Below are 27,808 nucleotides of genomic sequence, written 5' to 3' on the forward strand. Positions count from 1 at the left end.
ATACATCTGTCTCAAGTCAAATAAATACTTTGTTTCAGATCTGTGACTTTAAAAATGGTGCTACCACAAAAGTGATTGAAAATCAGAAAGTTCCATATTCCTTCAAAGGAAACCAATGGGTAGGATATGATGATGTCAGGAATATTACCAATAAGGTAAGGATTATATATTTTAATTTAAATGTTTGTGTATTCTTCTAGCATAGCTCAGCAACATTTATGTTCATAAATCACAAGATAGTAGCAACATAGACTACTTTAGGGTCCTTTATAACTGAAAGGCATTTTTGTAGAAATTACAATAGTCCTGGTTTTACTAAATGGAAACCTATGGTTAATCATATTTTCCTCAGACATATAACCCTATAAACAAGCAAGGCTGGCTTGAGACATTTTGGTGCTCTAGGCAAGGTCATATTATGGCATTCCCTGTGTAAAGAGGAATCCTTTTGTTTCTTTTTTCACATTGTAAGTGTGAAACTCAAATGTTTCACACTTACAATTTTGAGCCTGGTAATTTTCCTTCATTTTGGGGGGAAGGGGGGAGATTGTCAATATATTTACCCTGAATCACGGTGAATAATTTTAAATACATCACCACTCATTGTAATTATAGGGCAACCATTCTGTACAATTATATTTAACCCTCAAGTGAGTCCATTAGTACATGAATATAACTTTGATTAGCTGATATCATGCAACTTGGTCTTTCTATCAAACTTTGGTCTTGCATCATGAATATTATCAGCTTCCTGAGATCTATAGAGGTAATAATATATTTTTTTTCATGACTTGCAACCTCTGGCTAGTGTGCTATTCATTATTGCTTGACCAACTTTGGGTGTGTTTTCAAAAAGGGTAGAAAGAAAAAGTTCTAAAGCACTAAGAAAGGATTACCAGATTTTATACTAATAATTCAGCAATAATTTTCAATTTTTGCACCTCCTAAAATTTGGTGCCCCAGACAAGTTCCTAGTTGCCAGGCCTAGCACCACCTTCAAGCCATGACAAATTATGGCAGCTGAAACTATTGAGCAACATGATTTCTATTTGAGTTCAAGCCTTTAAATTCCTATTTTCTGTTTCATTCAGGTCCAGTATTTGAAAAACCAAAACCTGGGTGGTGGTATGGTGTGGGCCTTAGACCTAGATGACTTCAGCGGCTCCTTTTGCAAAGAAGGAAGATACCCACTTATTCAAACTCTGAAAAAGCAGATGAGTTCCACAAATTAATTGGGTAATATTGTGCTTCCTTTTCTTGGAATCATATTTTAACCCCAAGGCTAAAAAGGAACTAAGCATTTACCTAACATTCTCATTCTACTGGTATTTCCCATGACAATGACAACGTATGAGTCCACAATTTTCAATACTTCTATAAAAGGGAAAACATTTTCTTTACCATAATGCTCAAGACTTTATTATCACTTTTCTGCAATACAAACATCTATAGCCATCTTAAATAGTAAACATTACTAGTAAGTATTTATTTTGACCTCCAATAGATCAAATATGTATGGTTCAAAAAAAGTGCACCTTTTTTGAAGTCTAGTATTAGAAAGATAAGGGGGGAAATCTTTCTGTTTACTTTGTCAACATCACAGACGTGGGCTGAGTTTGTAAGATTTTGCTCTCCCCTAGTGAAGATATTCAGAGGTCAGTTCTAAACAATGTTTATTCAAAAGTGAAACTTGTGTTTTAATTGCTATACTTGTGTAGCGATTAAACTTTAGCGAGGCACTTGGTTTCATGGGGGCAAGTAACTCCTTCTTGACAAAGAATCCACAAGGAAACAATCCGCTTTACTTCACAAAGGGTCAGGAAGGGGGGCTTCAATGGTGGGTTCCTCCCAGTTCGGTCTGGTTCGGCCGAGCCGGTAGCGGTGACTATATGATGTCACCGAACCGGTTCTCCCCCCCCCACCCTCCCAACCCCCCACCCACCCACATTATTCTTACCTTTTATTTGGTCCCACCCCCAATCTATTGCTGCCTCCTGAGTCCCAGCTGATGACTAGAGGGGAAAAAACTGTTTAAACTTTTGCTGCGGGGCTTCAAAGGGCCGACCTACAGCTGATCAGTGTTAAAAGCAAACAAATGAGTCGAGACGTAAGTGCGAGGACTGGTCGTAAGTGTGAGGACCTTCCAGAAATGACTCTGACCAGCTAGCCATGCCCACCTAGTCACATGACCTCCAAGCCACACCCACAGAACCGGTAGTAAAAAAATTTAGAACCCACCCCTGGGATGCTTCTGTTATTGTGGAAAGCAAAGAAGCATAGTCTCCTTGTCACTGAATAGAAGTGGGGTGCTGGCAGGGGGAAGCATAGAAAACCTTTTATTTCTTTCCACTCAGGATCTTTGTCCCCACTGGGAACAATCAGTACAAAGGCAACAACAATATAACGATTGCATGATCTGTTGAGGGATTATTCATCTTAAAAACAACTGAGCAACAGAATAACAGTGTTGAAAGGGACCTTGGAGGCCTTCCATGCAATATTTGTCAGTCTGCATGAACAGGCAATAAAAGGTTGCCAGCTGTACAACCAATACTGTATAGAAAAGATTCTAGAGCAAAATTTGACATTAGAGAATCCTATTTCATTTCAAAGGAATACCAGTAGCTAGAAGGAATAATATGACATGTTAAGGTTCTACGATGTCCTCAGGTTTTGATTTTCTTTTTGATAAATATAGTATACTTTGAGGAAACACAAATATTTCTAAAATGCCACTTTAACAATACTAATATTTTGTAAAAGATTTTATTGTTTCTTTCTTCTTCTTTTTTTTTTTGCCTTTATTGCTGCCTTGGTAGCAAATCAGATTTAGCCACATGGAATTGTCAGTGAGAACCAATAAACTGAACCAGGTTCATAGAAACATTTCTTGAATAGGCAGATATTTTCTTTTATCTTTACAATGATCTCTCTTCCCAAAAAAATCTCCAAAGTGCTGAAAAAAATCCCCCTTTCCATTTAATCTTACTTTACATCCAGTGGGGTACATTATGCCCTTAATCCATTTGTTGAGCTTAATCATTAAAAACAAGTTTAGAACAACTATTAAATGTCATTTGCCCTCCTATGGCATAATAAATTACTTGAACAATAATTACAACTGTATTATATATAGTACATAGATGTTAAGGGCTAGATTAAGCAAATTTCCTTGCAGAAAAATATTCTACACTGAGAGATAGAAAACACATTTTAAAGTGCTTGTTAAGTGGAGGCAACTCCATGCTGGAGAGATGGGGAAGAGGGAGTGATTTTTTTTTTCTCCATATGATACATTGATGAAATAAGTTTCTTTTTTTAAAAAAGGTAAAATCCTTATATTTATTATGGTTCCTCCGCAAAATTTATTTGTGATAGTGTATTGACAGGCCTTCACACATTTCTAAATGCCATGTCTGAACAAGTGTTTGCAGAGGCTTCTTGTCCTTTCGACGAGACAGATATAAAGCAAGATTTGCTGCTCCATGGCCACCCCAAATCTGTGGAACATTTAGCCCTCCACCAAGTCCAGAATGGACCCCACTTTGCTTGTTTTTAGAAGGGTAGCCAAAATGCATTCAGTTGTTGATAAATATACTTTGTTAATAATAATAATAATAATAATAATAATAATAATAACAACAACAACAACAACAACAACAACAACAACAACAACAACAACAATTTCACAAACTGACTACCTACAATGCCATGACCGTGTTGCTAAGATCATTCACTGGAAATTGTGCCAGAAGTTTGGATTTGAGTACAGCAAAAACCACTGGGAACATCAGATTGAGAAAGTTTTAGAGAATGAGAAACTCAAGATCTTGTGGGACTTTAGGATTCAGACTGACAGGCACTTGGTCCACAACACACCTGACATAACAAGAGTTGAAAAGAAAAAAGTATGGTTCATTGACATTGCAATACCTGGTGATGCACGAATTGAAGATAAGCAGCAAGAAAAAATCACCAAGTACCGGGACTTACAAATTGAAGTTGAGCGACTGTGGAAAAAGAAATCGTGTGTTGTCCCGATTGTAATTGGAGCCCTTGGAGCAATACCCAAAGGGCTACCCCGCTATTTAGAAATTCTAAAATTGCCGGACTTGAACATTTTGATTCTACAAAAAACCACCTTACTCGGAACAGCTTACCTCCTCCGAGGATACCTTAACAGTTCCTAGGTCCTTGGTTAGGACTCGAGCTGCTGAGCTATTAACCAGCCTCAAAGGCTGTGAATCTCACTAAAGATTAACCAATAACAACAACAACAACAACAACAACAATAATAACAATAATAACAATAATAATAACAACAACAACAACAACAACAACAACAACAACAATAATAATAATAATAATAATAATAATAATAATAATAATAATAATAATAATAATAATAATAATAATAATAATAATAAATAATGATGAGGGGTTATTATGATCACCCCTCCAGCAAACTTTAGGCAGCTTATAAAGCAGAATACACAATTAAAAATTTTGAAACCATGACAATAAAACTACCCAAGCTAAAAAGGAGCCATAGCAATTGAAAAAATGAAAAAGACTCCATACACGTGGAGCCAGGTCTTAAAGGACTTCCAGAATACCATATTTATCAGGGGTGCGGGGGTGGGGGGGGTGGCACTGTTGCAGAGGCAGGTGACAGCAACAAAGAAAGTATTTCATAGGCTGTAAGATAACCAGAACTTTAGAGCGGGGCAGGAAATAAAGTTGAGAGAGACTGTGTAGCTTGAAAAATTGCTAAACTAATGTTATTCTTTTGGCAGGTTTCACTTTCACTTTCAGCAGCATTCCTGAAGATGAAATGTCAGATCTAGATTCAACATAAACTGCTTCACCAGTAGCAAACACTTTTTCACTTTGATAAGGCTAAAGGGATCTACGGCATATTAAATTATAAGTTGAATTATATATTAGAATATAAGTAATCAGGTAGTATTTCTGATCCAACAAGTACCATTTCCATATGCTGGATCCAGTAAGGCTAATGCCTGACAATCCATTCAGATGTTGCAACTATTTTAATGGAAGCACTGGTCCTCGCCAGTCCTGAAGATCATTATATTCTATAACTAGCAATGTATTGTCTCTAAATTAAACTATCCATTCTTTCCAATGTATTCATCATCACATTTCTCTAACCTTTAATAAATACATACTATCCTTTGATTCTTTATTCCAGTGTGTACACAACCAAGATACTATTACTTCATAATAATACTAATTACTATTTTATAGTAATAAAGTGGACTACAAATAAACTAATTTCAGTCATAGCAGTTATATTTTTCTTTGTAACCTTACATGTTACAGAATTAGCAAATGATATTAAACAACAATGGCCTTGCTCTATTTGAGTCTATCCGCTTTGCTGCTCATCATCCCCTTCTCTTTCCTTCCATCTCTCCCAGCATTATAGACTTCTCTAGAGAGCTAGTCTTTGCATAATGTGTCTAAAGTAGGATAAAGATTCAGTTTGTGCTGGAGATAAATCTGATAGAAAATTAACTATATTGTTTTACAACAGCATAATGCAGCAAGAAACCAAGCATTGTAGCGCTCTCATTTATGGTGACTGAATGCTGTGCTAGGAACAAGCATGCATGGAGTTTCCATGGCTAAACAAAATATTGCTAATGAAATAACCAATTCCAATCACATTATCTGAAAACACTGTGGGATACATAAGAAGTGCATGTACAAAGTAGATCCAATTTAAAACATGTAGACACAATGTATATAGACTATAGACTATGCACAAATCTATTTTTCACTTGGCAATATATCTAGTCAAGAAATTCCTTTCATTATTTTATTTGATTAATTCATGATTATAAGAGACAGAATAATCAATTACTTAGTTTTACATTTATAGCATCACTTGAATATTAGGTTCTAAAACAAGCTGTGGGCAGTATTTGTCTTAGGATATTGAAATTAGGATGACATCAATTGTGTTTGTGTCATTGGTCAAGTCTGCTTCGTTAAAAAGGGTACTATGTTTAGAAGTTCCTTGCCTATTCTATAGTAACTGACTCTTATTTAAGCTGAATTGATCTTGAAAGTAGTGACCAGACTTGCATAATTTTCACCCATGAGGGAAACATGCCTGAATTATGAATGAACATTTTTTTAAAAAAAATGACTACAGCTTTTATGCCCTGTCAATAAACAATCCATGAGTAGTATTTGATTATTGTTGCTCTCATCCTGGAATTTATGGAATCAAAAATATTACGGTATGCATTGAAGCAATTTCTGCAACTGTTCTGCCTATAATTTTCTAAAAAAAAAAAAAACCAAACTAGGTTTGTGAACTAAGTTCACAGCATTAAAAAAATCTTTTTTAAAAAAAAAATTACAGTAGAAGCTGCCCTGCAAAAGATGGGGGTACTCAGTGGTGAAATCCAAATTTTTTTACTACCGGTTCTGTGGGTGTGGCTTGGTGGGTGTGGCAGGGGAAGGATACTGCAAAATCTCCATTCCCACCCCATTCTGGGGCCAGCCAGAGGTGGTATTTGCCGGTTCTCTGAACTGCTCAAAATTTCCGCTACTGGCTCTCCAGAACCTTCAGAATCTGCTGGATTTCACCCCTGGGGGTACCTCATAAAAAAGATGTTAAAAGGAAGAAAGGAAATGAAAATTGGCTAAATTAATCATATGGTCTTATTTCTGAAATTAATGTATTATTTAACTGTTAGTTTTTAACACTTATACATAATGAACAGAGATTTCTAAATTCATGTGAGCAAAATCCATTCTCTTCAATGCATCCCCTCCATGTATACATGCATGTGCGTGCACACACACACACACAGGAGGTGGCAAATCTTGACAAAGACAAACACTAATATGTGAGTTTGTTATTTTCTGGCAAATCCTCACAGGCTACTCCAGATGTACTGGTCAAAACCATTTTCTTGATCTTGTTCTTATAGATTGGTACTTTTCTGCCTTTTCTTCAAAATTTGAGTTGGTCTTCAGAATTTGACTGCATTTAAACATATTGCAGTTCTCCCTATTTCCCAGGGTACTTCCAAACATGGCACCTCTTGTGCTACATTCAGAAAATGAATTATTTCTGCCTCCCTTTAGGTGCAGAAAGAACTGGTAACAAAAATTCAGGGAATGAAGCAGGGCAACATCTCCAGAAGCACACCAACTGTATCATAAGGAAGTTAAGAAATGATGGTGAAACTGAAAAAGACAAAAGAAAAACCAGAAGCCAGTAATAAGGAAATTGTGGGCAAACGGAGAAACAGTCATAAGGAAACATTGTCTTGATTGAAACCAAAAATTGACAACTTCATACTTATAACCCATTCAAAGTTCACCACATCTGGAATTTTTCTGCATACATTTCTTAATATAAATTTAATGAATAAATGCATTTTTAAAGGTGTAGATGTCAGCAACTTGAAGATGTGTGGACATCAACTCCCAGAATGAGACTTCAGATACATCCTTTTTTCCTTCTTCTACCTTCTTTCTTTCCTCCATTTCTTCCTTCCTCCCTCCTTGCCTGCCTTTCAACTATCTCCATTCAGATCTTGATATAACTTTCTTCTTTCTCTTAAATTAAACCAGAATATTATATCTATTGTTTTTTTTATTTCCTGAATCTGTTCTGTTTACAGTTTATTCCTTTAATTTCCCAACTCTCAATTTTTCATAACCCAAGTCCTCACTAATAGGCCCGTACTGTTGGTCATTGTGGCTTTGATCAATTGAAGCTTTAGTAAGAAAAAGCAAGAGCAGCCTAGCTATCAATCATACTCTTAGCTTCATTCATTGCTAATGGTAAACCCATCATATTTTCTATCATGGCAAAAACATTTAATTCTATATACTGTATATTTGATTCCACTGCATATGAATGCAGTTGAAAAGGCCATACAAAACCTGTGAGAGCTGGCAAATGATGGAGTTTGTTGTCATCCAACATACCTGGAGAACACAAAATTAATGAAAGCTGCCTCAAAACAGTGACATACTGTTTTGATTGTATAAGACTTCATCATAGATATTGGTAATAGAAGAAACCCATTGATAATTAGTGACATTTCATTTTTAGATCAATTTTTCCAACCATGTAATTTTTAAAAAGGAATAGAAAAAAAGTAACATATTTTTCTTTAATAATTATGTGATAGGTACATGTTCATATAAAAAATGCTCATTCAATACAGTTTCCTTTGTTAGAAAAGTACTAAGCAATTAACCATCATTCCAAAATTAGAAGCTAACAATAAATATAATCTGATCCTTTTTTGCATTAATGTCCTTTAACTAAATATATCTAGTCCTGTCTTCACACATATGATGATCTCATTGCATTATGCTAATGGTTAATTTGCTAGTTTCATGATTACTGGCTATTGATCTGTTGTGGTTGTTTTATTGCATTAGGTGTAAGTTGCTTAGCATTTTTAATTAAAGTAGCATACAATTTTTAAAAAACAAATAATTACAGGCTGGGCTGTAAAACAAATACAGGGCTGGGCTGGGCTGGGCTGGGCTGGGCTGGGCTGGTGTCTCTTTGTCTGGTTATTCAGAGACCTGATAATCATTTGCTGAAAATGATTTCAGATAATCATTTGCTGAAAAAATACCAAACTATCATTATGCTGGACCAGGAAAAGTGCTCCCTCAGTTTAAAATCCTTATAGAAGTTTTCAGAAGTTGTCCTGCATCTGTAGCCAGTTGTTGATGAAAAGCAACTAATGAATCCAAGTACTTTAGTGTTTCTGTAGGTGACTGGCCCATTTCTGATTTACTTTTCCACATGACTTCACTTGTTTTTTTCAGTTTCTCTACTTGTGTTGTTTCCACAAGCAAAAGAGAAGATGACAAGATTTGTTCCACATATAGACATTAAAGGACCAGCTACTTAATCTTTCTCCAATAGCAGTATCCTCCACTCCACTCTACTTAAACACAGTAGATTACTTAAGGAAGGTCAGAATGACTCTCCTCTCCAATTTCTTTTGTCTGCTCCTGAGTCATCAGGCTCTGGTTTCTGACATACAGTTTGCTGTACAATTGATCCGGCAACATCTAAATAGAGCCCGCACAACAGTGGTGGGTTCCTCCCAGTTTGGCCCGGTTCTGCCGAGCCAGTAGCAGTGACAATATGACCTCACCGAACTGGTTCTGCCCCCCCTCCCCCCCTCCCCTCCCGCGTTATTCTTACCTTTTATTTGGCCCCACCCACAATCTATTGCTGCCTCCTGAGTCCCAGCTGATCGGCTAGAAAGAAAAAAACTGTTTAAACTCTTGCCGTGGGGCTTCAAACGGCCGCCCTACAGCTGATCAGTGTTAAAAGGCAGTGTGGTGGTAGACCGGTGCCTCCAAAAACAAATGAGTAGACCGGTGCCTGCAAAAACAAATGAGTAGACCAGTGTCTGCAAAAATAAATAGGTAGACCAGTGCCTCCAAAAACAAATGAAAAATAATAATAATAAAAAAAAAATTTAGAAGAACAAAAACAAATGAGTAGACCGGTGCCTGCAAAAATAAATAGGTAGACCAGTGCCTCCAAAAACAAATGAGTAGATCGGTGCCTGCAAAAACAAATGAGTAGACCGGTACAGCTCTGCAAGCAACTAAAAGCCTGGTAGAACAGTACCTCTGCTAAATACTAAAGAATTGTCACATGACCATCAAGCCACACCCACAAATTAAGCCACGCCCACAGAACCGGTAATAAAAAAATTTAGAACCCACCCCTGCCCCACACACATCCAATACATATAGACCCAGACTTTTGGAATCTACCCATGAATTAACTACATAAAAGTTGCTTATTGGTGCTGAGGTTTTGTGTCTAGATCTAGAAGCATGAGCAATTTGCAAGATGATGGGAAGACTTTACTTTCCTCTATGTCAGAAGTAGGCACCCATTCTTATCTTTGTAGCACACTTACTCATTTGTGGAAGAAGCGACTGAGAGCTGCAGTGGGATGGGGTGTGATGTAAAGTGAGCAAGAATTTGACACAAAACTGATCAACTTAGAGAGGGGAAATATGAGCTTCAAAGAGGTGGTCAGATATTAAGACTTAATAAAACTCAGAGTTAAAGCTAAAACCTAATGTTTTTCAAAGTCATAAAGAAACATCGAGAGAACAGCCATCAGAGCATAGGGCAAAGCTTTTTCCTCTCTTGATTTTTTCCATCAGGCTGTTACCAAAGTCTTGGCTCATAGTTCTGTTCTCTTGCCAGGATTTGTTGCTGAGTGTTCAGCTATTCTTCTCATTAGACCTGCTTTTTTACCTACAATTACTGTATAAAAGCTTCCACATAATCACACAGTTCTCATTCCACATGGTCAGGGGTTCCAGTCATGTTTTCATTCATGCAGCTCTACACAGATACATGAGTTGTCGGAGAGGGGCGGCATATAAATTGAATTAATTAAATTAAATTAAATTAAAAATATGCATTTTGGGAATAGCACAGGATATATGAAACCTGGTTAATATTTCCCCACTCCAACATTGACTAATTATGAGTCTTAAAGACTAAATTGGTTATCCCTTACAGTATTGTCTGAGCATAATCTAAGGAGTTGGTTTTTAATCTTTAAACCTGATAAATGATCCTTGACTTATAAGCACAATTGAGCCCAAAATTTCTTTTGCTAAACAAGGCAGTTGTTAAGTGAGTTTTGCCCCATATTACAACCTTTCTTCCCACAGTTGTTCAGTGAATCACTGCAGTTGTTAGTACATGGTTCTTAAGTGAATGGCTTCCTCAATGACTTTGCTTGTGAGAAGACCACAACAGGTAATCACACAAGCCAGGACACTGCAACCATTATAAATACAGTACATGCCAGTTGACAAGTGCCTGAATTTTGGTCATGTGTGATCATGAGGGTGCTACAAAAATCATAAGCGTGAAAAATGGTCATAAGTCACATTTTCAGTGCCGTTGCAACTTCGAACAGTCACTAAATGAATGGTTGCAAGTCAAGGACCACCCTATGTGAGAGATTGTTCATCTGAACTTTTCTGAAAGCGAAAGTCATCAGGAGAAGTCTTATTAAATGTGCCTTTCATTTTTTAAGAGTGATTTGTTGTTCACACAGAAAAGGAGTTTATCTGTATTCTGTGGAATGTTCTCCACAGGACAGAATGCTCTCCACAGTCAGGCTTTTCAGCCAAGCGTTTTCACTCGAGCTTAATTGTATCTGCTATTTTTATGAGTTTTACTTACGGGATGAAAAATATTTTTTTTTTAAATCATTAAATAAAAAGGAATCACGTATGATATTTTCATGGATTTAGAACTGGAAGAGATGTGAAGCCTTAAAACTTGTTCTGCTGTTTTTTCCATTTAGACAGACGTAAAGAAAAATAAAGGAATCCTGATTTCATTGCAGCGCTTGCAACATAACATCAATTGCACAACAATCATTCCTGGAACAGAGAAACAATTCCTCCTAAAAGACACTACAAGCCTGTTAAGTGACTATAAATAAGAGGAGGGCCACAATATAGGTATCATTTTGTGAAGAAGCAACGTTTCTATTGTGGTTCAGTTGCACACTGGGAACCAGGATGGCTCAACTGTCAATATGGATTGGTAAGTCTCTAATCTTGTTCTTTAATGTTAAGTTATGATCTTATATGCAGAATTTCCATGATTTGTACTGGCAGTTCAGATGACACTACAGTTTTCTGCTCATGACATGGATTAGATGAAATAATCTTTTGAACACTGATGATGATATACTTCAAAGTTGATGAAAGAAAATTTGTTGTCTGGGTGGGGGGAAATCCCATGAGGCTGTCCGGTTTAGGAAGCCTGATATATGTTATTATCTAATTAATTTCAAATACTTGTATTAATTGAAGAACTTCCCTTTGACCACAGAAGGGTGTGAACTAAGTATTATGGTCATTGTTTTAGCTTTGCTAGAATTTAATTTTCTTCTCTTGGCTTTGTTTTTGTATTAGGCATTGCTACGCTGATATTTCTTCAAAATGGTATGTCACTATTTCCTGCGTGGGTGGGGACAGGGGGAGGCATTTCAAGTCGTTCTAAATTTAAAATGTCTTTTTTTAAGCTTTATTTGAATGAGAAAGTTTATTTATTTTTTTATTTTATTTGGCAAGCATGAATAAGATAACAGATATAAGTATAAACATGATTATGAATACAGGAAATAGATATGAATAAATGGGGATAGTAGGACAGGGATAGTAAGCATGTTGGTGCGCTTATGCATACCCCTTACAGACCTCTTAGGAATGGGGTGAGATCAACAGTAGACAGTCTAAGGTTAAAATTATGGGGGTTTGGGGATGAAACCACAGAGTCAGGTAGTGCATTCCCAGGCATTGACCACTCTGTTGCTGAAGTCATATTTTCTGCAATCGAGTATGGAACGGTTTACCTTAAGTTTGTATCTATTGTGTGCTGTGCTCGTGTATTGTTACGGTTGAAGCTGAAGTAGTCATTGACAGGTAGGACATTGTAGCAGATAATTTTGTGTACTATGCTTAGGTCAGACCGAAATTATCTAAGCCCAAAATTTCAAACCTGATGGTATAAGGTATTCTGTTGTGAGCAGAGGAGTGGAGGACTCCTCTTGTGAAATATCTCTGGACTCACTCAATTATATTAATGTCTTATATGCAATATGGGTTCCAGACTGATGAGCTGTATTCTGTATTTGAGAAACTATTACTTTCCCTGTTTATACATAATGAAGGAAGGAAAAAGCACAACTGGAATATCTTAATGGAACTTTGGCTGCTAAACAGCACAGCCAAACCAATAATTTGAGACCCACTTTAAGAGCGCTTTTGTCTGAACAATGTTTCATGTGAGATACTTCTTGAAAAGCTGGTGAAATAAAACTCCTAATTCTAAAGAGGAAGATGAAGTAACTCTTCACTTCATTTGATATCACTCCACTTGCAGATGACAGCAAGCATAAGCTTAGCAGATGACTGCTGAAGAGCCAATGTTGTCTCTTCTGGGTCTGCCAAAGGACGCAACTGGAACAATGTGAAATAACTCAACAAAGCAAATTATGTCATTTCTGCTCCCCCCAAAATTGAATAGCATCACTTTTGCTGCACTTTGTGTCTCATTGAGACATATTGTACTGCCTGGCATAGCTATTAAATCAGTACCCAGGAATATAGGTGGTCCTTGCTTAACATCAAAATGGTTGCTTAACAGTACCTGAATGAATGGTATTTATGACTAGTCATCATACTTATGTTCAGCTCACAATTATGACATTACAGCATTGTGTAATTGCCATTTGCAACCTTTGCCATTTCCTACAAGTAAGAACGATAGGGAAACTGGCAGGAGATTGCATTTTTATTTATTTGTTTGCTTATTTGTTTGTTTGATTGATTGTTTATTCCCATCTCAACCAATGCACTGCCCCCTAGAGGTGGAAACAACTGGACAATAACCTTTACCTTTACCTTACCTGTATGACTGTTTGTTCCTGTTTACAATTCATAACAAGCACAAGATTAACAGAAAAAAAATATTTCACCATATATTTGTGATGTACTTGGAATTATCTTAAACCAGCAAATGATAGTTCTGGCACATTCAACTCAGGGCAAGAGTGCAAATTTGGAAGAAGCAGGATAGAATAAGTAGACAACGTCTCCATACTTTAGACTGAATAACTCATGCCTTTTGTTTAACACAACTTATTTTGTTTTCTTCCTCTTTATAACAGTTTCTGCCATTAACCTGGTTTGTTACTTCACCAGCTGGTCTCAGTACAGGGAAGCCCCAGGGGGCTTTGTCACTGAAGACATTGAACCAGATCTTTGTACCCACATCATTTATGCTTTTGCTAATATATCAGGCAATCAAATCACCAAGTACGAATGGAATGATGATACTACCTATAACAACCTCAGGGGACTTAAAACTAGGTAAGTACAGATGGGAGATCGTGTAATAGCCAATGCACCCAAAAATACCAATATCCACATCAGCTACTAATGCCGAAGGGATGCTCAATTCATAGGATACTTGTTGACATGAGGCTCTTCTTAAACTTAAACTGAGAGACTTGATATCTGTGGTTTAACCTCACATCAACATTTCTGATAGAATAACTGCTGCAGGGAGAAGCCATCAGTATCAGGGCAAGAGTACTCGCAAAAGAAGACAATCCTCTACCTTGATCTTCATGTAACCTCTCTTCACACTGATATTTGTACCAGGAAGAAAAAACTTCCTTCCTGATGCCATAACTGTTTGAAAAGAAACAGGTGTTGTAAGAATTATGGTAAAGGAAAAAGATTGACTTCTTCCATGAACAGGTTCAATTGTTTGACTCTGCCAAGCAGTAATTCCAGTGGTGGGATTCGCACCACTTCGGAAGAACCAGTTGTTAACTTTCTGAGCAGTTTGGCAAACTGGTTGTTGGAAGAAATCATTAGGGCAGAGAACCGGTTGTTAAATTACTTGAATCCCACTACTGAGTAATTCTTTTTCTCCTGTTACTTATCTTTCCATCACTTAAAAGTTGTCTTGACTATCACACTTTTCAATCTACAAAGGCACAATGACTTGAGTTCCCTCAGGAAATCTACCCTTGGGATTTAGTTTAAAAATGGAAGAGGGAATTTAGGCATTTCATCCAGTAATCTATTCACTGGGTGATTTACTGGACAATGAATGGCATTTTTCATAGATATGTCTATGATATCCACAGCACAAACTACAAATATTATTGTAATATTGCAATAAATGTTCAATATTTGTAATGCAATGCTCCATTTTATGCACCTCCTCTTACTTTTCAAATCACTTGACAACTTCTGCATCAAAAGTCATCTTAACATTTCACAGGATAATAGAATCAGTAACATTGATTAGGAGGATTTTTGTAGAAAGAAAGGAAGTTTTCAATGAATACACTTTTGCAAGTCAGAAGGGCTTGGGGCACAAATTTTATCTTACAGAAGCTAAAAAAAATTATATTGGCTAATGAAATAATTGTGAATGAAGAAGAATGGAAGAATATAGAGACATGTTCTACTTAATTCTTCCCTCCTGTTACTTTTCAATTTAATATTTTATTAACAATAATAGCAAAAATTTAATGAGATATAATAAGAAATATAAAATGGGATGTAATAATTATGCTTTTAAGGAGTGTCTGAATGTCTTGACCAATGTCAGTTTCTCTTCTTTGAATAATGTTAAAGATGCATAAGTTGCACTGAAGTGTGTGGCAGGATGAGCATTCATTTATCCACACTATTCATAAAATTCCTCACTTGCTTCTAGCAGTTAGATAATTTTAGATCAAAGGTAGGCATTGTAAGCCAGAATCTAGAATTTTGAAAGCATATTTTGGGTGATTGCATAAAATGGTTATCATGGTGAACATTCCCTAGCAGGCAACCAAGTTTGTTTCTTTCTTTTTCCATCTCTTCATGCCTACAGGGATATTCTAATATATGCATCTTTCTTTTTTCTGTTTCTTTTCTTTTTTTTAACACAAATGTGCAGTGCCAAGTAAAGCAACAGATTACAATTACTGCTCTCTTTTCTGCTGAAGGGGTCTTTGTTGAGTATAGGAGCATCTGTAAGAAAAGATGATGGAAGAATCAGTGCTTTGTGTTGCAGATGCAATGACTAGGCTATCTAGCAGACAGCTGTCCAAAGGATCATTGGCACTATAGGCATACCAATATTTTTTACGTTGAACTTAATAGTTAGAAAAAGGATCAGACATGAAAATATGGACAATTATATTGAGTATAACTGAGTATTTTCATTTACTTTTTCAGGAATCCCAAACTGAAGATTCTTCTGTCTGTTGGTGGAGCTAATTTAGGCTCTAGACCGTAAGTATAGAACTGCCAGTTTATTTGTTTGTTTGATTTCCAAACCAGATGTAACTGAATTGTTAATTGAGTTATTTCAAATGAGATTTTCATGATAACTGCAGCACAAAAGGAAAGAGGTACCAATTCCAACTCTGATCAGGGGTCTTATGACAGAGTCACCTTGTAGGGGAAACAGGCGGCATAGAAATTTAATTAACCAAATAAATAAATAAATAAATAAAACTGCCATTGAAAAAAACGTGCATATGCAATGTTAAGCTATATTTGTACTTCAGGGTATAGTTTGGTCATTATTTAGCTTCTCCTCAAAGTGAGCTAATCCCTTAAAATTAACATTTTTTTCCTGCTAAATGCTGCATTTGAAAAATCATAACCTATATCTGTCTTCCCCATCTCCCCTAGTCTCCACTTGTACAAATATAGAGAAAACCTCCCCAAAGTGGTGTCTAAATATGCTGGAAGTGCAATTGCGAAAACACACACACACAGCCTAATGAAAGCTTCTGGCTGACATAAATTGAGTTTTACTTTACAATTCATAAATTGAATTGTTTGCAAAGGGTGCATCTATGAAGATTCTAAGTCATCCAGGTCATGCTTGTCTCAAAGTACTTTTTCAAAAGGCAACTGGGCTTTCTTTGTTTTTCCTTAAAGATGCCCCCCTCCAGTCATAACTGATGAAGCTTCTTGAATGAAAAGTGAAATGTCTTCAAGAAAAAATGAAGAAAGTCCAATTAACTTTTTAAAAAGCACCTTTGAGAGATATTTGCAAAGGGTAATTCTGAACTGAAGCCATTTTGTGCTGTGTAGCAGATCACCACTATTCTACAGCTTTATAAAGCTAGACATAAAGTGAAAAGAGGAGAGGGAAGGTTATAGACCTTTGTATCTCTGCAGAATTTAATAGGCAAGCAAAGTGCTTATCTATCAAATTGAATTCTGAATCTTTAAGAATTCAAGTCCTTTTACACTTTTTAATGATGATGATGTCCAGCTTTTAAATTCTCTTTCCACTAATACCAATGGTACTCTGGAAGCTTTGAATGGTTTGGAGATGTAATAGTGAAAGGGAACTGACAACTTAAATTTCAGTTCAATAGTTGCAATATTAGAAAGCATGTTGCACATCTGGTTAAAATGATTCAATTATATTCCTTTTAAAAATTTTATTTTTAAAATCTGATTGTCTCTCTCTCTCCCATTTATAACAGTTTCCAGAACATAAATTCCTCTCCTGCCACACGCTCGGAATTTGTAGCATCCGTGATCAGCTTTCTTCGGAAGAATAATTTTGATGGTATTGATGTTGCTTGGCACAGACCAAGCCAGAATAATAAAAGGGATTTGGTTAAGCTGGTTCAGGTACATATATTAAATCATCTCTTTGTAAATAGTATAAGGATATGACTTTCCTTTTTCTATGCATATTAGAGATTTGTACAATCATTTCATTCCACCAAAGCACTGCCTCAGTTATTCAAATATACTGATTATCCTTATGAGGCCAGTGTCCTCCATTATTTGTCTCTCTACTTTCTGGTATCTTTTTTTCCGCTCAATCAAATGATACAGGTTTTCTTCAGAAGCTCATCATTTCCAATTTGCATACTTTTTGAAGTGCTACTCCTTTTCTAGTAGACAGTCTTTACATGATATTATATCCAAGAAATCCAAATTTTACTTCAATTATACTTTCCTCTACTCTCACCTATAATTCTTTAGAGCTCAAGTAATCATTCCCTGACTTCCAAATAATTTATGTTCTGTAGACTTCTAGAAGAATTATGAAGGAAAAGGGGGGAGGGAGAAAACAATTTTTAAGCCGCTTCTTCTTCCGTGGAGTTCAGCAGCTCCAGGATTCATTCATGCTTTGATGCAATGGGAAAGGGTTCTGCAGACAGTTGTGAGGGCAGCCTTTGGCTAAATTAGTTGTCAAACTAATCTCACATGGTTGGAGCATAGTGCTGCGAATATCAAAACAATCCTGCTGACAGTCCCAAACCTAATTCCTTTGTATTTACCCTGCATTTACAAGGTTAAAAAATATAATGAGCAGATTATCCAGAGATGTTCCTAACATTGGACAACACAGCCTATTGTAGTAAATAAAAAAAGCTGAAAATATTTGCAATACTACAGGTTCTTGCTGCTTTTCTACCGTATATAACTCAAGAACTTGCAAGTTAAATCTTTTTACCATTTATTAAATCACAATAATGATTTCAATTAATGTCATTTAGGACCTGAATGTAGCATTCCGCTATGAGGCCCGGAAGAATCCAAACAGGCAAAATCTCATATTGAGTGTGGCAGTACCAGCTGGAAAAGAAGCTATTGATAGTGGCTTTGATATCCCGAATATTGCTAGGCAAGTACTCTTATTATCATGACTCATAGAATACATACAGATATGAACATACATTCATGAGCTAACCCAAATAAACATTTCCAAGTTATCATGTTTTTATACTTGCCTAGTTTAAAAGCTTCTGATAAATTTCTTTTATCACTGAAAACAGGACATTTTTAAATAAATGAAAAAAAAAGCAAAATAAATACAGGTAGTCCTCAATTTACCACCACAATTGAGTACAAAATTTCTGTTGTTAAGTGAAACATTTGTTAAGTGAATTTTGCCCCATTTTACAATCTTTCTTGCCACAGTTGTTAAGTGAATCACTGCAGTTATTAAATTAGTAACACAGTTGTTAAGTGAATTTGGCTTGCCCATTGACTTTACCTGTAAGAAGGTCTCAAAAGGTAATTATATGACCCAAGGACACTGCAACTGTCATAAATATGAGTTGGTTGCCAAGCATCCAAATTTTGATCACATAACTATGGGGATCATGCAATGGTTGTGTGAAAACTGGTCATAGGTCACTTTTTTCAGTGCTATTGTAACTTTGAATGGTCACTAAATGAACTGTTGTAAGTCGAGGACTACCTGTAAGTGATTCAAAACCATTTCAAGACATGTGCAAGGAGAATAAACAACTTATTTGCATCACTTGCATAATCTTCTCCTTTAAAGTTCTTTAAGCAGAATGGTGTTAAGGTTTAAATTAAAATTCATATTCCAGAAATGTATGGATCTCATCTCTAATTGTATTAATAAAAGTTAAGTCTGTTATATTTAGAATTCCTACTGAAATTCAATGTGAGATAATGGCTTTTTTCAGAAACTTTACAGAAACCTAATAAAAATATAGTCATTACCAAAAGTTTATTGAATTATTATTTATTTTTCTATAGATTTGCAGATTTCCTTAATGTCATGACCTTTGATTTTCATGGTTATTGGCCAGATCATAGTCACCCCTATACTGGCCATGGAAGCCCCCTTAGGAAGAGCAGAGCTGACAAAGGAGCTGCAGCCTTTTATAATGTTGTAAGTTATCTAGTTGTGAACTTTTTCAAGTAGGTTTGAAATACTATATTTGACTTTGACCCTAATTGACTCTAATGATATAGTAGCAAGTATAAGTATTGTATTGATCTAGTAATTATCTTGAAATCCAGCGCTAATGAATGAAGCCAACACAACAGATTCAACCCCACACCTGCAACCCCAATCCCAGTAAACAGATTGACAATTATTATGGGCAGGAATTCCAAGCATGTTTCCTACATTATCTAGAAGTTTTTGTTTGCCTGGGGAATAATTCATCTTTTCATTGTTATCCTGATGGTGCATAGTAAGGTAAAGGTTCCCCCTGCATATGTGTGCTAGTTGTTTCCAGCTCTAGGGGGCGGGGCTCATCTCCGTTTCTAAGCCGAAGAACCAGTGCTGTCCGAAGACGTTCTCCGTGGTCATGTGACTGGCATGACTAAACGCCGAAGGTGCCTGGATCATTATTACCTTCCCACCAAAGTGGTCCCCATTTTTCTACTTGCATTTTTTACGTGCTTTCGAACTGCTAGGTTGGCAGAAGCTGGGACAAGTAACAGGAGTTCACCCTGTTACGCAGCACTAGGGATTCAAACCGCTGCCAACCTTCTGATCAACAAGCTCAGCGTCTTAGCCACTGAGCCACCACATCCCATAGTATAGTATAGTAAGGACTATAAAGGGTGTATAGTAAGGACTAGTAAAAATGGGTTCTTATTCCATTCCAAGTTCCCTAACCAATGTGACCAGTAATGAAGAAAGATGGGAACTCTATCCCTCACATTTGGTTACCAAGTATATGCATGAGCTCATATTTCCCATTTTTTAAAAGTTCTCAACCAGAAAAACAGCCTCACACAATCAGTCCCTTCTGGTGGAATTATCATCCTTCCAGTGATATTTTATGTTGCTCGCAATTGCCTGGGAAAAAGAGTTAAGTTCTCAGTCCTGGAAAAAGTTGACCATCCAAACATATGAAAAAAGTATTTTGAATAGATGTTGCTTGCAAATATTTATTTAAATATTTATATAGTAGAAGGAAATATACATACATTGAATACATAATGCATATTCAGGATATGGACTAAATGTTGAACATCGAGCCTGGTGGTGCAGTGGACTAAACTACTGTTAAAGTAGTATTTAGCTGCCAGCTGCCTGCAATTACTGCGAGTTCAATTCTCACCAGGCTCAAGGTTGACTCAGTCTTCCATCCTTCCGATAAAATGAGGACCCGGTTTGTGGGGGCAATAAGCTGACTTTGTATAAAAGAGAACACCGCTTGGGGGGGGGCAAAAGCCCTACTAAGCAGGTATATACAAAAGTATGAAGGCTATTGCTTAAAAGCATTGTAAGCCGCCCTGAGTCTCCAGAGAAGGGCAGCATATAAATCAAACTAATAAATAAAAAATAAATAAATAAACAATTCACAAAATCACAATTACAAAAATGGGATAGAATAAATTATTTTTGAGGGGGATTATAAAACATTTAGAATATAATTAACCCATAACTTGAATAAAGAATTTTAGATTAGGATACCATACTGATGCAAATATCTGATTTTAGAAATTATTTCTAGAAATTATTTCAGTGATGAAATCTGAAATGCAGAGAAATACTGCACATTCATTTCAAATTTGGAATAAAACTTTCCTCCTACATATTTATTTCAACACAGGTTAAAACATTTAGAGCACTTAATTATCATCCTACCATCCATAACAAGTATTTAATAATATAAGGGATGTAATAGTAATAGTGCAATATAACAGAACTAATTCATGTGACGTACCTGTCTGTAGAAAGGTAACCTTGAAGCAAATATTGTAAACAAAGAAAATTGAAGCATTCTTCAATGCTTCCTTCAAATGGAAACAGAGATAGCATTAAGAATAGACTTGGGCTGGCCTCTCCTGGGGTGTAAGAATCTGATTTGCATGACTCACTGAGGTGTAACAGCAGACTTGCATTATTCTGTTATTATAGATTAGCCATAAAGTATAAATAATCCTTGTTTATCAACAATTATTATCAGGCTCCAAAAACCAAGAAAAGCACATTGTAATTCTTCCAAGCAATTTTTTTCCCTCAGAAAAATCTTGCCAAACTGAAGCAAAACTACCACCTCCATAAAGCATAGACTCTGGGAAATATTAGGGAGGAGCCATCTTCATCCTCTTTCTCTCACACAAACTATTTGAACAATTGTTTCTTGCTTCTCTGGAATGCATCCCTCCCCCCCGGGAATCCAGATTACATTCCATCAGTTATGATGGCGATGAAAAACTTTGTGACCTATGACCTATCCTCACATTTACAACCTCAGTTAAAGCAAACGAAAACTGAAGAAAGATCAAAGCACAGCTGTGGTTTCACTTAGTGACCATTTTGTTTAATAACTGAGTTGACAGGTCCAATGATCGTCACTAAATGAGGATTACCTGTATAGTCCTAGTCTTCCTCTGGAGTTGATTTATGGATGTAGTCTACCATGTGTGGCTGACACTATCTAAAGCATATCGTGAATAATTATATCTTCTTTTTCAGGACTATGCTGTGAGATATTTGAAGACCAAAGGTGCCCCTAATTCGAAAATCATCATGGGAATTCCTACCTATGGACACACTTTCACTCTTTCTTCTGCACAGACTGGGCTTGGAGCTCCCGCCTCTGGCCCTGGGCTAGCTGGCCCATTCACAAAAACAGCAGGAATCCTGGCATATTATGAGGTACAAATCATTTTAGTGGTTTTCCTACTTGCACCTAAGCATGGTATCATGACAACATACTTTTTCTGCTGTATCCCCTTGAATCTTACCTTCATCTCCTTCCCAATTTATGAATGAGGCAAGTTTAGGTTGTTCTTAGCATAACTAATGATTAACCCAGTATTTTAACATTAATAACTGTCCTTATTTTAAAGCCATTTAAGAATTACTTCAAGGTGTGTAAAATCGGTTAGGTTTTATCATCTGTAACCTGGGAGGGAAATCAAGTGACTTGAAACAGAGGCAAGATTGCCAATTGGGAGAGCAGATTTCGTTCTTTTATATTTTTATCTTTCAGTCAATATCCTATATATGTACACACATAGTACATACACACACTAACTCTAATATATTCATGTGAAGGATCAATAGGAATCCAGCAGGATTATAGTGCACAGTACTGTATTTACATACAGTTACTATGCTTGTCCTGTTATTTATAGTCCCTCCATGCTGAGGATAAACTTATGCAGCAAGGCGCATTTTATATTTGTGTAATTTTCCATTTTGATTATAACACTGACTTCTACTGAGAAAGGAAACTGTTACGGAGAAACAATTTGAGAACTGCTTCCAAATTAAAGGAAGCAAAGAAGGGAACATTAAAAGGAGCAGATATTAAAAAAGGATGGCTTGATAACTCTTTTAATCTTTTGCATTAAGACAGTACATGAAGAGGAAATACTCATCTATAGTTAGATCAAAGGTGGGTTTCAGCAGGTTCTGACCAGTTCTGGAGAACCAGTGGCGGAAATTTTGAGTAGTTTGGAGAACCAGTAAATACTACCTCTGACTGGCCCCGCCCCCATCTATTCTCTGCCTCCCGAGTCCCAGCTGATTGGAAGGAAATGGGGATTTTGCAGTAACCTTCCCCTGGAATGGGGAGGGAATGGAGATTTTACAGTATCCTTCCCCGGCCATGCCCACCAAGCCATGCCACACCCACCAAACCACACCCACAGAACCGGGAGTAAAAAAATTTGAAACCCACCACTGAGTTAGATCAAAAGAAGGAAAAATCAGGTCTCAGGCTACACGATGTTTAGGAAGCAAGAATATTGTGTTTTATGATGCAACAAGAAACAGCCAACTGGAATTCCGAAAAAATCAATTGGCTACTAAAACGACAGCTCTTTAAAAAAAAACAGGAAAGGCTGGATCAGCATGTACATTCTAAGAGTTCTTTTGCACATGGTGTTCATGTGCTAGGACACTCATTTCCTTCCAACTGTGGGCTGTTTTAGGATGTGCTAGTTCTGGGAACCATGTTCCATTGCTTTAAGTTGCTAACATTAATTGACAATTAGAGAATGATTAGACATTCCCAAAATACTATCCATAAAATCTGAATAATTAAAACAAGGGTGGTTCCTCAGAGAAGACCCTTTGTTCTGTACATGCAAAATATACATCTCCTATGGATGGAAAATACGATCCTCCACCGATTATTTTAATATGGAGGTTGATTGATATTGAATCAGACTTTTTCAACTATTTGGGGACTAGAATTAGAAGAAAGTGCAAGTAACTAAACAGAGATTGGCAGCCATATTAACTATTTCAAAAGTATATAATGGTAACAACTACATAGATCAATCAGAATTAGTACAGACTTCTGTATTTATTGAAGCTTCCAAACCACTTTTAAATACTACTTCAGACATTTAAAAAAAATTACAGTGATCCAGTTGGAATAATCTGTGAATGGTCATGGTGATCAGTCTTTCTTAACCACACACACACAAAAAAAAGCTACAGATGAATCCAAGATGGAGGACAGGCAGCAATGGCTGTAAAGAGCTCTTCCAAAAGTAAACAAGTTTTTCCTTTTTCTTTTACATTTTTAATTCTCACTTGACCCATTTTTAATCCATATCTGACTTTTTACAAGAGCACATATAGATGATGATGGCATATCATCTGAAACTGGTAAACAGTGTCTAATTATTTGAGATCACTTGAGCATATGACAACAGCATCAGTGGTGATACCCACCCATTATAGTACAAGCTGAATACAAGGGAGCATATCTCCCATTCTAAACATATAATATACCAATTTTTCAGATCTAGAGATATCAACCCATTTTATATCCATCAGCAATCCAAAGCATTTGCTAAAATGACAGACAGGTAGAAAAAAAATGCCCCAAATGTAGGTAACCTAAGTTCATAAGAGAGCCAAACAATCTACTGATATCACAATATTTATCCTTTCTAATTTATTTGACAGATTTGTAGTTTTAATCATGGTGCCACAATAGAAAAGATTGAAGAGCAAAGTGTCCCCTATTCCTACAAAGGGAACCAATGGGTGGGCTATGAAGATGAAACAAGCGTTCAAATAAAGGCAAGTATTGTAGCATGATTATTTGTTACTTATTAATTAAGTACTAATTGTGGTGATACAAATGGTATGCAACAAGGTTGAAAAGGCTTGAACTTCATTTGTTCAAAAAGAAAGCAAAAAAATGTAGAAAAATCTCACTGCTATGCAATAGGGCAATTTTAAGCACCCTTTCCTGGATTGGGAGACCCTGTACTCATTCACTCATGCCCTGGTCATCTACTGCAATGTGCTCTACATGGAGCTACCCTCAAAGAGCATTTGGAAGCTACAACTGGCATAGAATGCAAAAGTATAGACCATTCTGGGGGGCCCTAGAGTGGCCCATATAACACCACTATGCATGAATTGCACTGATTGCCAGCTTGCTTCTGAGTCCAATTCAAGATGTTGGTTATCACCTTTAAAGCCCTTCTTGACATGGGTCGAGTCTATTTGAGGAACTGTCTTACCCCAATGGAATTAACCTGCTCCACTTGCAGAAGGAGCATGCTGTGGATCCCATCAACCAAGTAATTGTAACTGGCAGGATCCAGGAAAGACTTTTGTGCTATGGCTTCCACCTTTTGGAACATTGTGCCCCTTGAAGTGAGATCGGTTCTCAACATCTTGGCTTTATGAAAGGGCCTGAAAACCTGGCTTTGTCAGGTGCAAAGAATCAGGATCATTCATAAGGTTGCAGCATAAAAGATTTATTCAAATCTATACACCAGAATCTTAAATCCTAAAGATGAAACTCAAATACTTTGGCAACCTAGTGAAAAGGAAGGACTCACTGGAGAAGTGCCTAATGCTGGGAAGGATTAGGGGGCAAAAGAAGATGGGGATGACAGAGAACGAGGTGGCTGGATGGAGTCACTGAAGTAGTAGATGTGAGCTTAAATGGACTCCAGGGGATAGTAGAGGACAGGAAAGCCTGGAGGAACATTGTCCATGGAGTCACAATGGGTTTGACACAACTTTACAACTAACAACAAATATACCAGAATCTAATCAACTAATGACCAGCACTAAAATGGCACTAGACCAGAGGTGTCAAACTCATGTCATCACGGTGGCGTCATGTGATGTATTGGGACTTTTTTCCCCTTTGCTAAACTGGGCGTGGGTGTGGCCACCACATGATGCATTCAGCCCCTGGGCCGGGAGTTTGGCAGCCCTGCACTAAAGAACAACAGCATTCAAGGGGGACAGGATTTAGATGTCTTGTGGCAATGCAAGGACTCTAAAGTGATGACTTATTTCACTCCACCCCACAGTTCTGCCTGCTCTTCTCTTGCAAGCTCTGCCTGCTAGCTTGGGACCCTAATGGAGGCATCCCATTCTGGAGACAGATAATAGATTAGGAGCCCATCTCTGCCCCATTTCTTTTTATCTGGATTTTTGTTAACTTTTAATGTCTTAATTATTAATGCTTAATAGTTTAATGTTCTAACTACTTTACATCATGCTTTTAATTGTTTTATATTTACTTTTATGATATTATAAGCTGCCCAGAGTCTCTTGACAATGAGATAGATAGCATATAAATTTAATAAATTTTAAAATACATACAATACATAAAAAATAAATACATAAACTAAAAAATATTTTATTCAGAGGATAAATTTTCAGATAGATACACAAGCAGACAAACAAATACCTATTCAAAGTAATCATTGGAAATTCCCAGATCCCCATAGAGGGCATATTACCAGTAGCTAGCTGCATCAGAATTACAGCTCTGGCTGTCAGTTTAAAAAAGATGTTTATTAATTTACTTATCAAGCCAATCAATTAAAATTTATTAAGAAATCCAATCATCTTCTATTTCATCAAAGAACAATATTCAAAATGTAAGATGGTCCACTTTTCAAAGAGGTGGTAAGAGGTGATTAGACAATTTATCTTGAATTACTACATGTATAAATTTAGCTTATATTCTGTCCACTTACCCGGATGCAAACCTCCAAAAAACTAAAAAAGTAATGTATACAAATCCTAGCAAAATCATTTTCTGTACAACAGAAGCAGGTATTTTCATGGTATTATTATACTGCTGTGACATGATGAACCATCCACAGTGTAACTTAGACTGTAAATGCTTGAATGAAAATACACTGCACCCTATGTTGACTTCTACTTATTTATTTTAGAAACCTGTCTTCATTGGAGAATCACAGAGTAATTTACAAATAAAAAATTTCAAAGCATTAAAATAAATATTACTCTGAAGGGCTGTAGCTTTGAAGGGGAAAAGATACTTGTGAGTACATGTGGGCACACACCTAGCACCTGTCTGTAATTTCTTAACGTATTCTTTCCTAGAATTGCTCTGCTGCTGCAGAAGGTAATCAAGGAATCTTAAGAAAAGTCTAGATGTTTTAAGGTATTGCAGACTGGTGTGTTATGTGTATTTGTGTTATGTATATTCCCTTGAACAATCCTAAACACCTTTTTACCTTCGAGGCTAAAGCACTACACAATCCTATTTGCAAATTCAAAACATTCTTTTCTTACAAAAATATCTGAAAATGATACCCTTACGACCCTAATACTGTTATCTGTCAGAATGTTATTTCTTGATCTTCTAATGGCTGACATACAAACAAATTCAAATTTTGGAAACAATTAAAGCCCTTTTGCAGATTTGAGGCAAAGTGAAGACTGACAAACTTTATTGTGTGGTTTGTGAGATAAAAAGTTCATGTAAGCTCATATTTGTTACAGAGTGGATATTGTGTTTGGGATTTTATTTCATTCCTTTCTCTCTCTCTTCTTTAGGTTCAGTATGCGAAGAACAACAATTTGGGAGGTGTTATGGTTTGGACACTTGATCAAGATGATTTTTCAGGTACCTTCTGCAAGAACCGCAATTATCCACTACTTGCTGCTATTAAAAAGGAACTAAATAAATAAGAACATGTATTTGCCAAAAAAAAGCCCCAATTTTAAATAGCAATAGAATCTTACAGGTTAAGTCAATTTTGGTGTTCTTTTAGGAATTAAAAACAAATGCTTACTTCTAAATACTATACATGCTTAATATAGCATTATATATAACCAGTTATTAGTTCTGTATTATTTCATGATTAATATTATTCATTTCCTATTAAGTATTGTCTATTTCCATTATTTTGACCTATTTCTGCAGGCAGTATGTAGTCTTTTGACATTATGCCTAGGCCTTTCATTATATAAATAAATAGTTCATCTTGATTATACTGTATTAAAAATGTTCATAAAGTTCATTAAATGTGCTGTCTCAAAAAAAAGTCTTAATACTTTCAATAAAAGATTTGCCTTCCTTTATTTTGGTATTCTATATATCAAAACCTATGTTCGTTCTTTTACTAACTGGAAGATGGTGAGGTGGAGTGCTTTTTCTTCAAAACACACCTTTTCCCAAAATAATTTTGTTTACAGTTGTAAACAATC

At 36.3% G+C, this 27,808-nt stretch overlaps 2 protein-coding genes across 4 annotated transcripts in view; both read left to right on the forward strand.

Moving 5' to 3' along the window:
• LOC117663923 (chitotriosidase-1-like) overlaps window positions 1-7,531 on the forward strand; it is a 42,093-nt gene extending 34,562 nt beyond the window's left edge. For 2 of the 3 annotated variants that reach the window (XM_087889519.1, XM_034414528.2), the window contains exons 9-11: window positions 39-155; window positions 1,092-1,236; window positions 4,797-5,295. In XM_087889519.1, the coding sequence (XP_087745645.1) occupies window positions 39-155; window positions 1,092-1,232 (258 nt within the window). In that variant the 3' untranslated portion in view covers window positions 1,233-1,236; window positions 4,797-5,295. Of the gene's footprint in view, window positions 1-38; window positions 156-1,091; window positions 1,237-4,796; window positions 5,296-7,125 lie in introns of those variants that run through there. The other variant, XM_034414529.3, reaches the window with a different exon arrangement.
• A 3,496-nt stretch (window positions 7,532-11,027) lies between these two features.
• LOC117663927 (chitinase-3-like protein 1) lies at window positions 11,028-27,682 on the forward strand. Its single transcript, XM_034414534.3, has 10 exons — window positions 11,028-11,617; window positions 11,992-12,021; window positions 13,749-13,950; window positions 15,823-15,879; window positions 17,094-17,244; window positions 18,123-18,250; window positions 19,138-19,273; window positions 21,824-22,006; window positions 24,278-24,394; window positions 27,155-27,682. The coding sequence occupies exons 1-10, from the start codon at window positions 11,593-11,595 to the stop codon at window positions 27,287-27,289; spliced, it is 1,164 nt and encodes a 387-aa protein (XP_034270425.3). The 5' UTR covers window positions 11,028-11,592; the 3' UTR covers window positions 27,290-27,682.
• The last annotated feature ends 126 nt before the right edge of the window (window positions 27,683-27,808 follow it).

This window comes from Pantherophis guttatus, chromosome 3 (assembly GCF_059756535.1).
Source record: "Pantherophis guttatus breed Tessera chromosome 3, ASM5975653v1, whole genome shotgun sequence".
Classification (NCBI taxonomy): Eukaryota; Metazoa; Chordata; class Lepidosauria; order Squamata; family Colubridae; genus Pantherophis; species Pantherophis guttatus.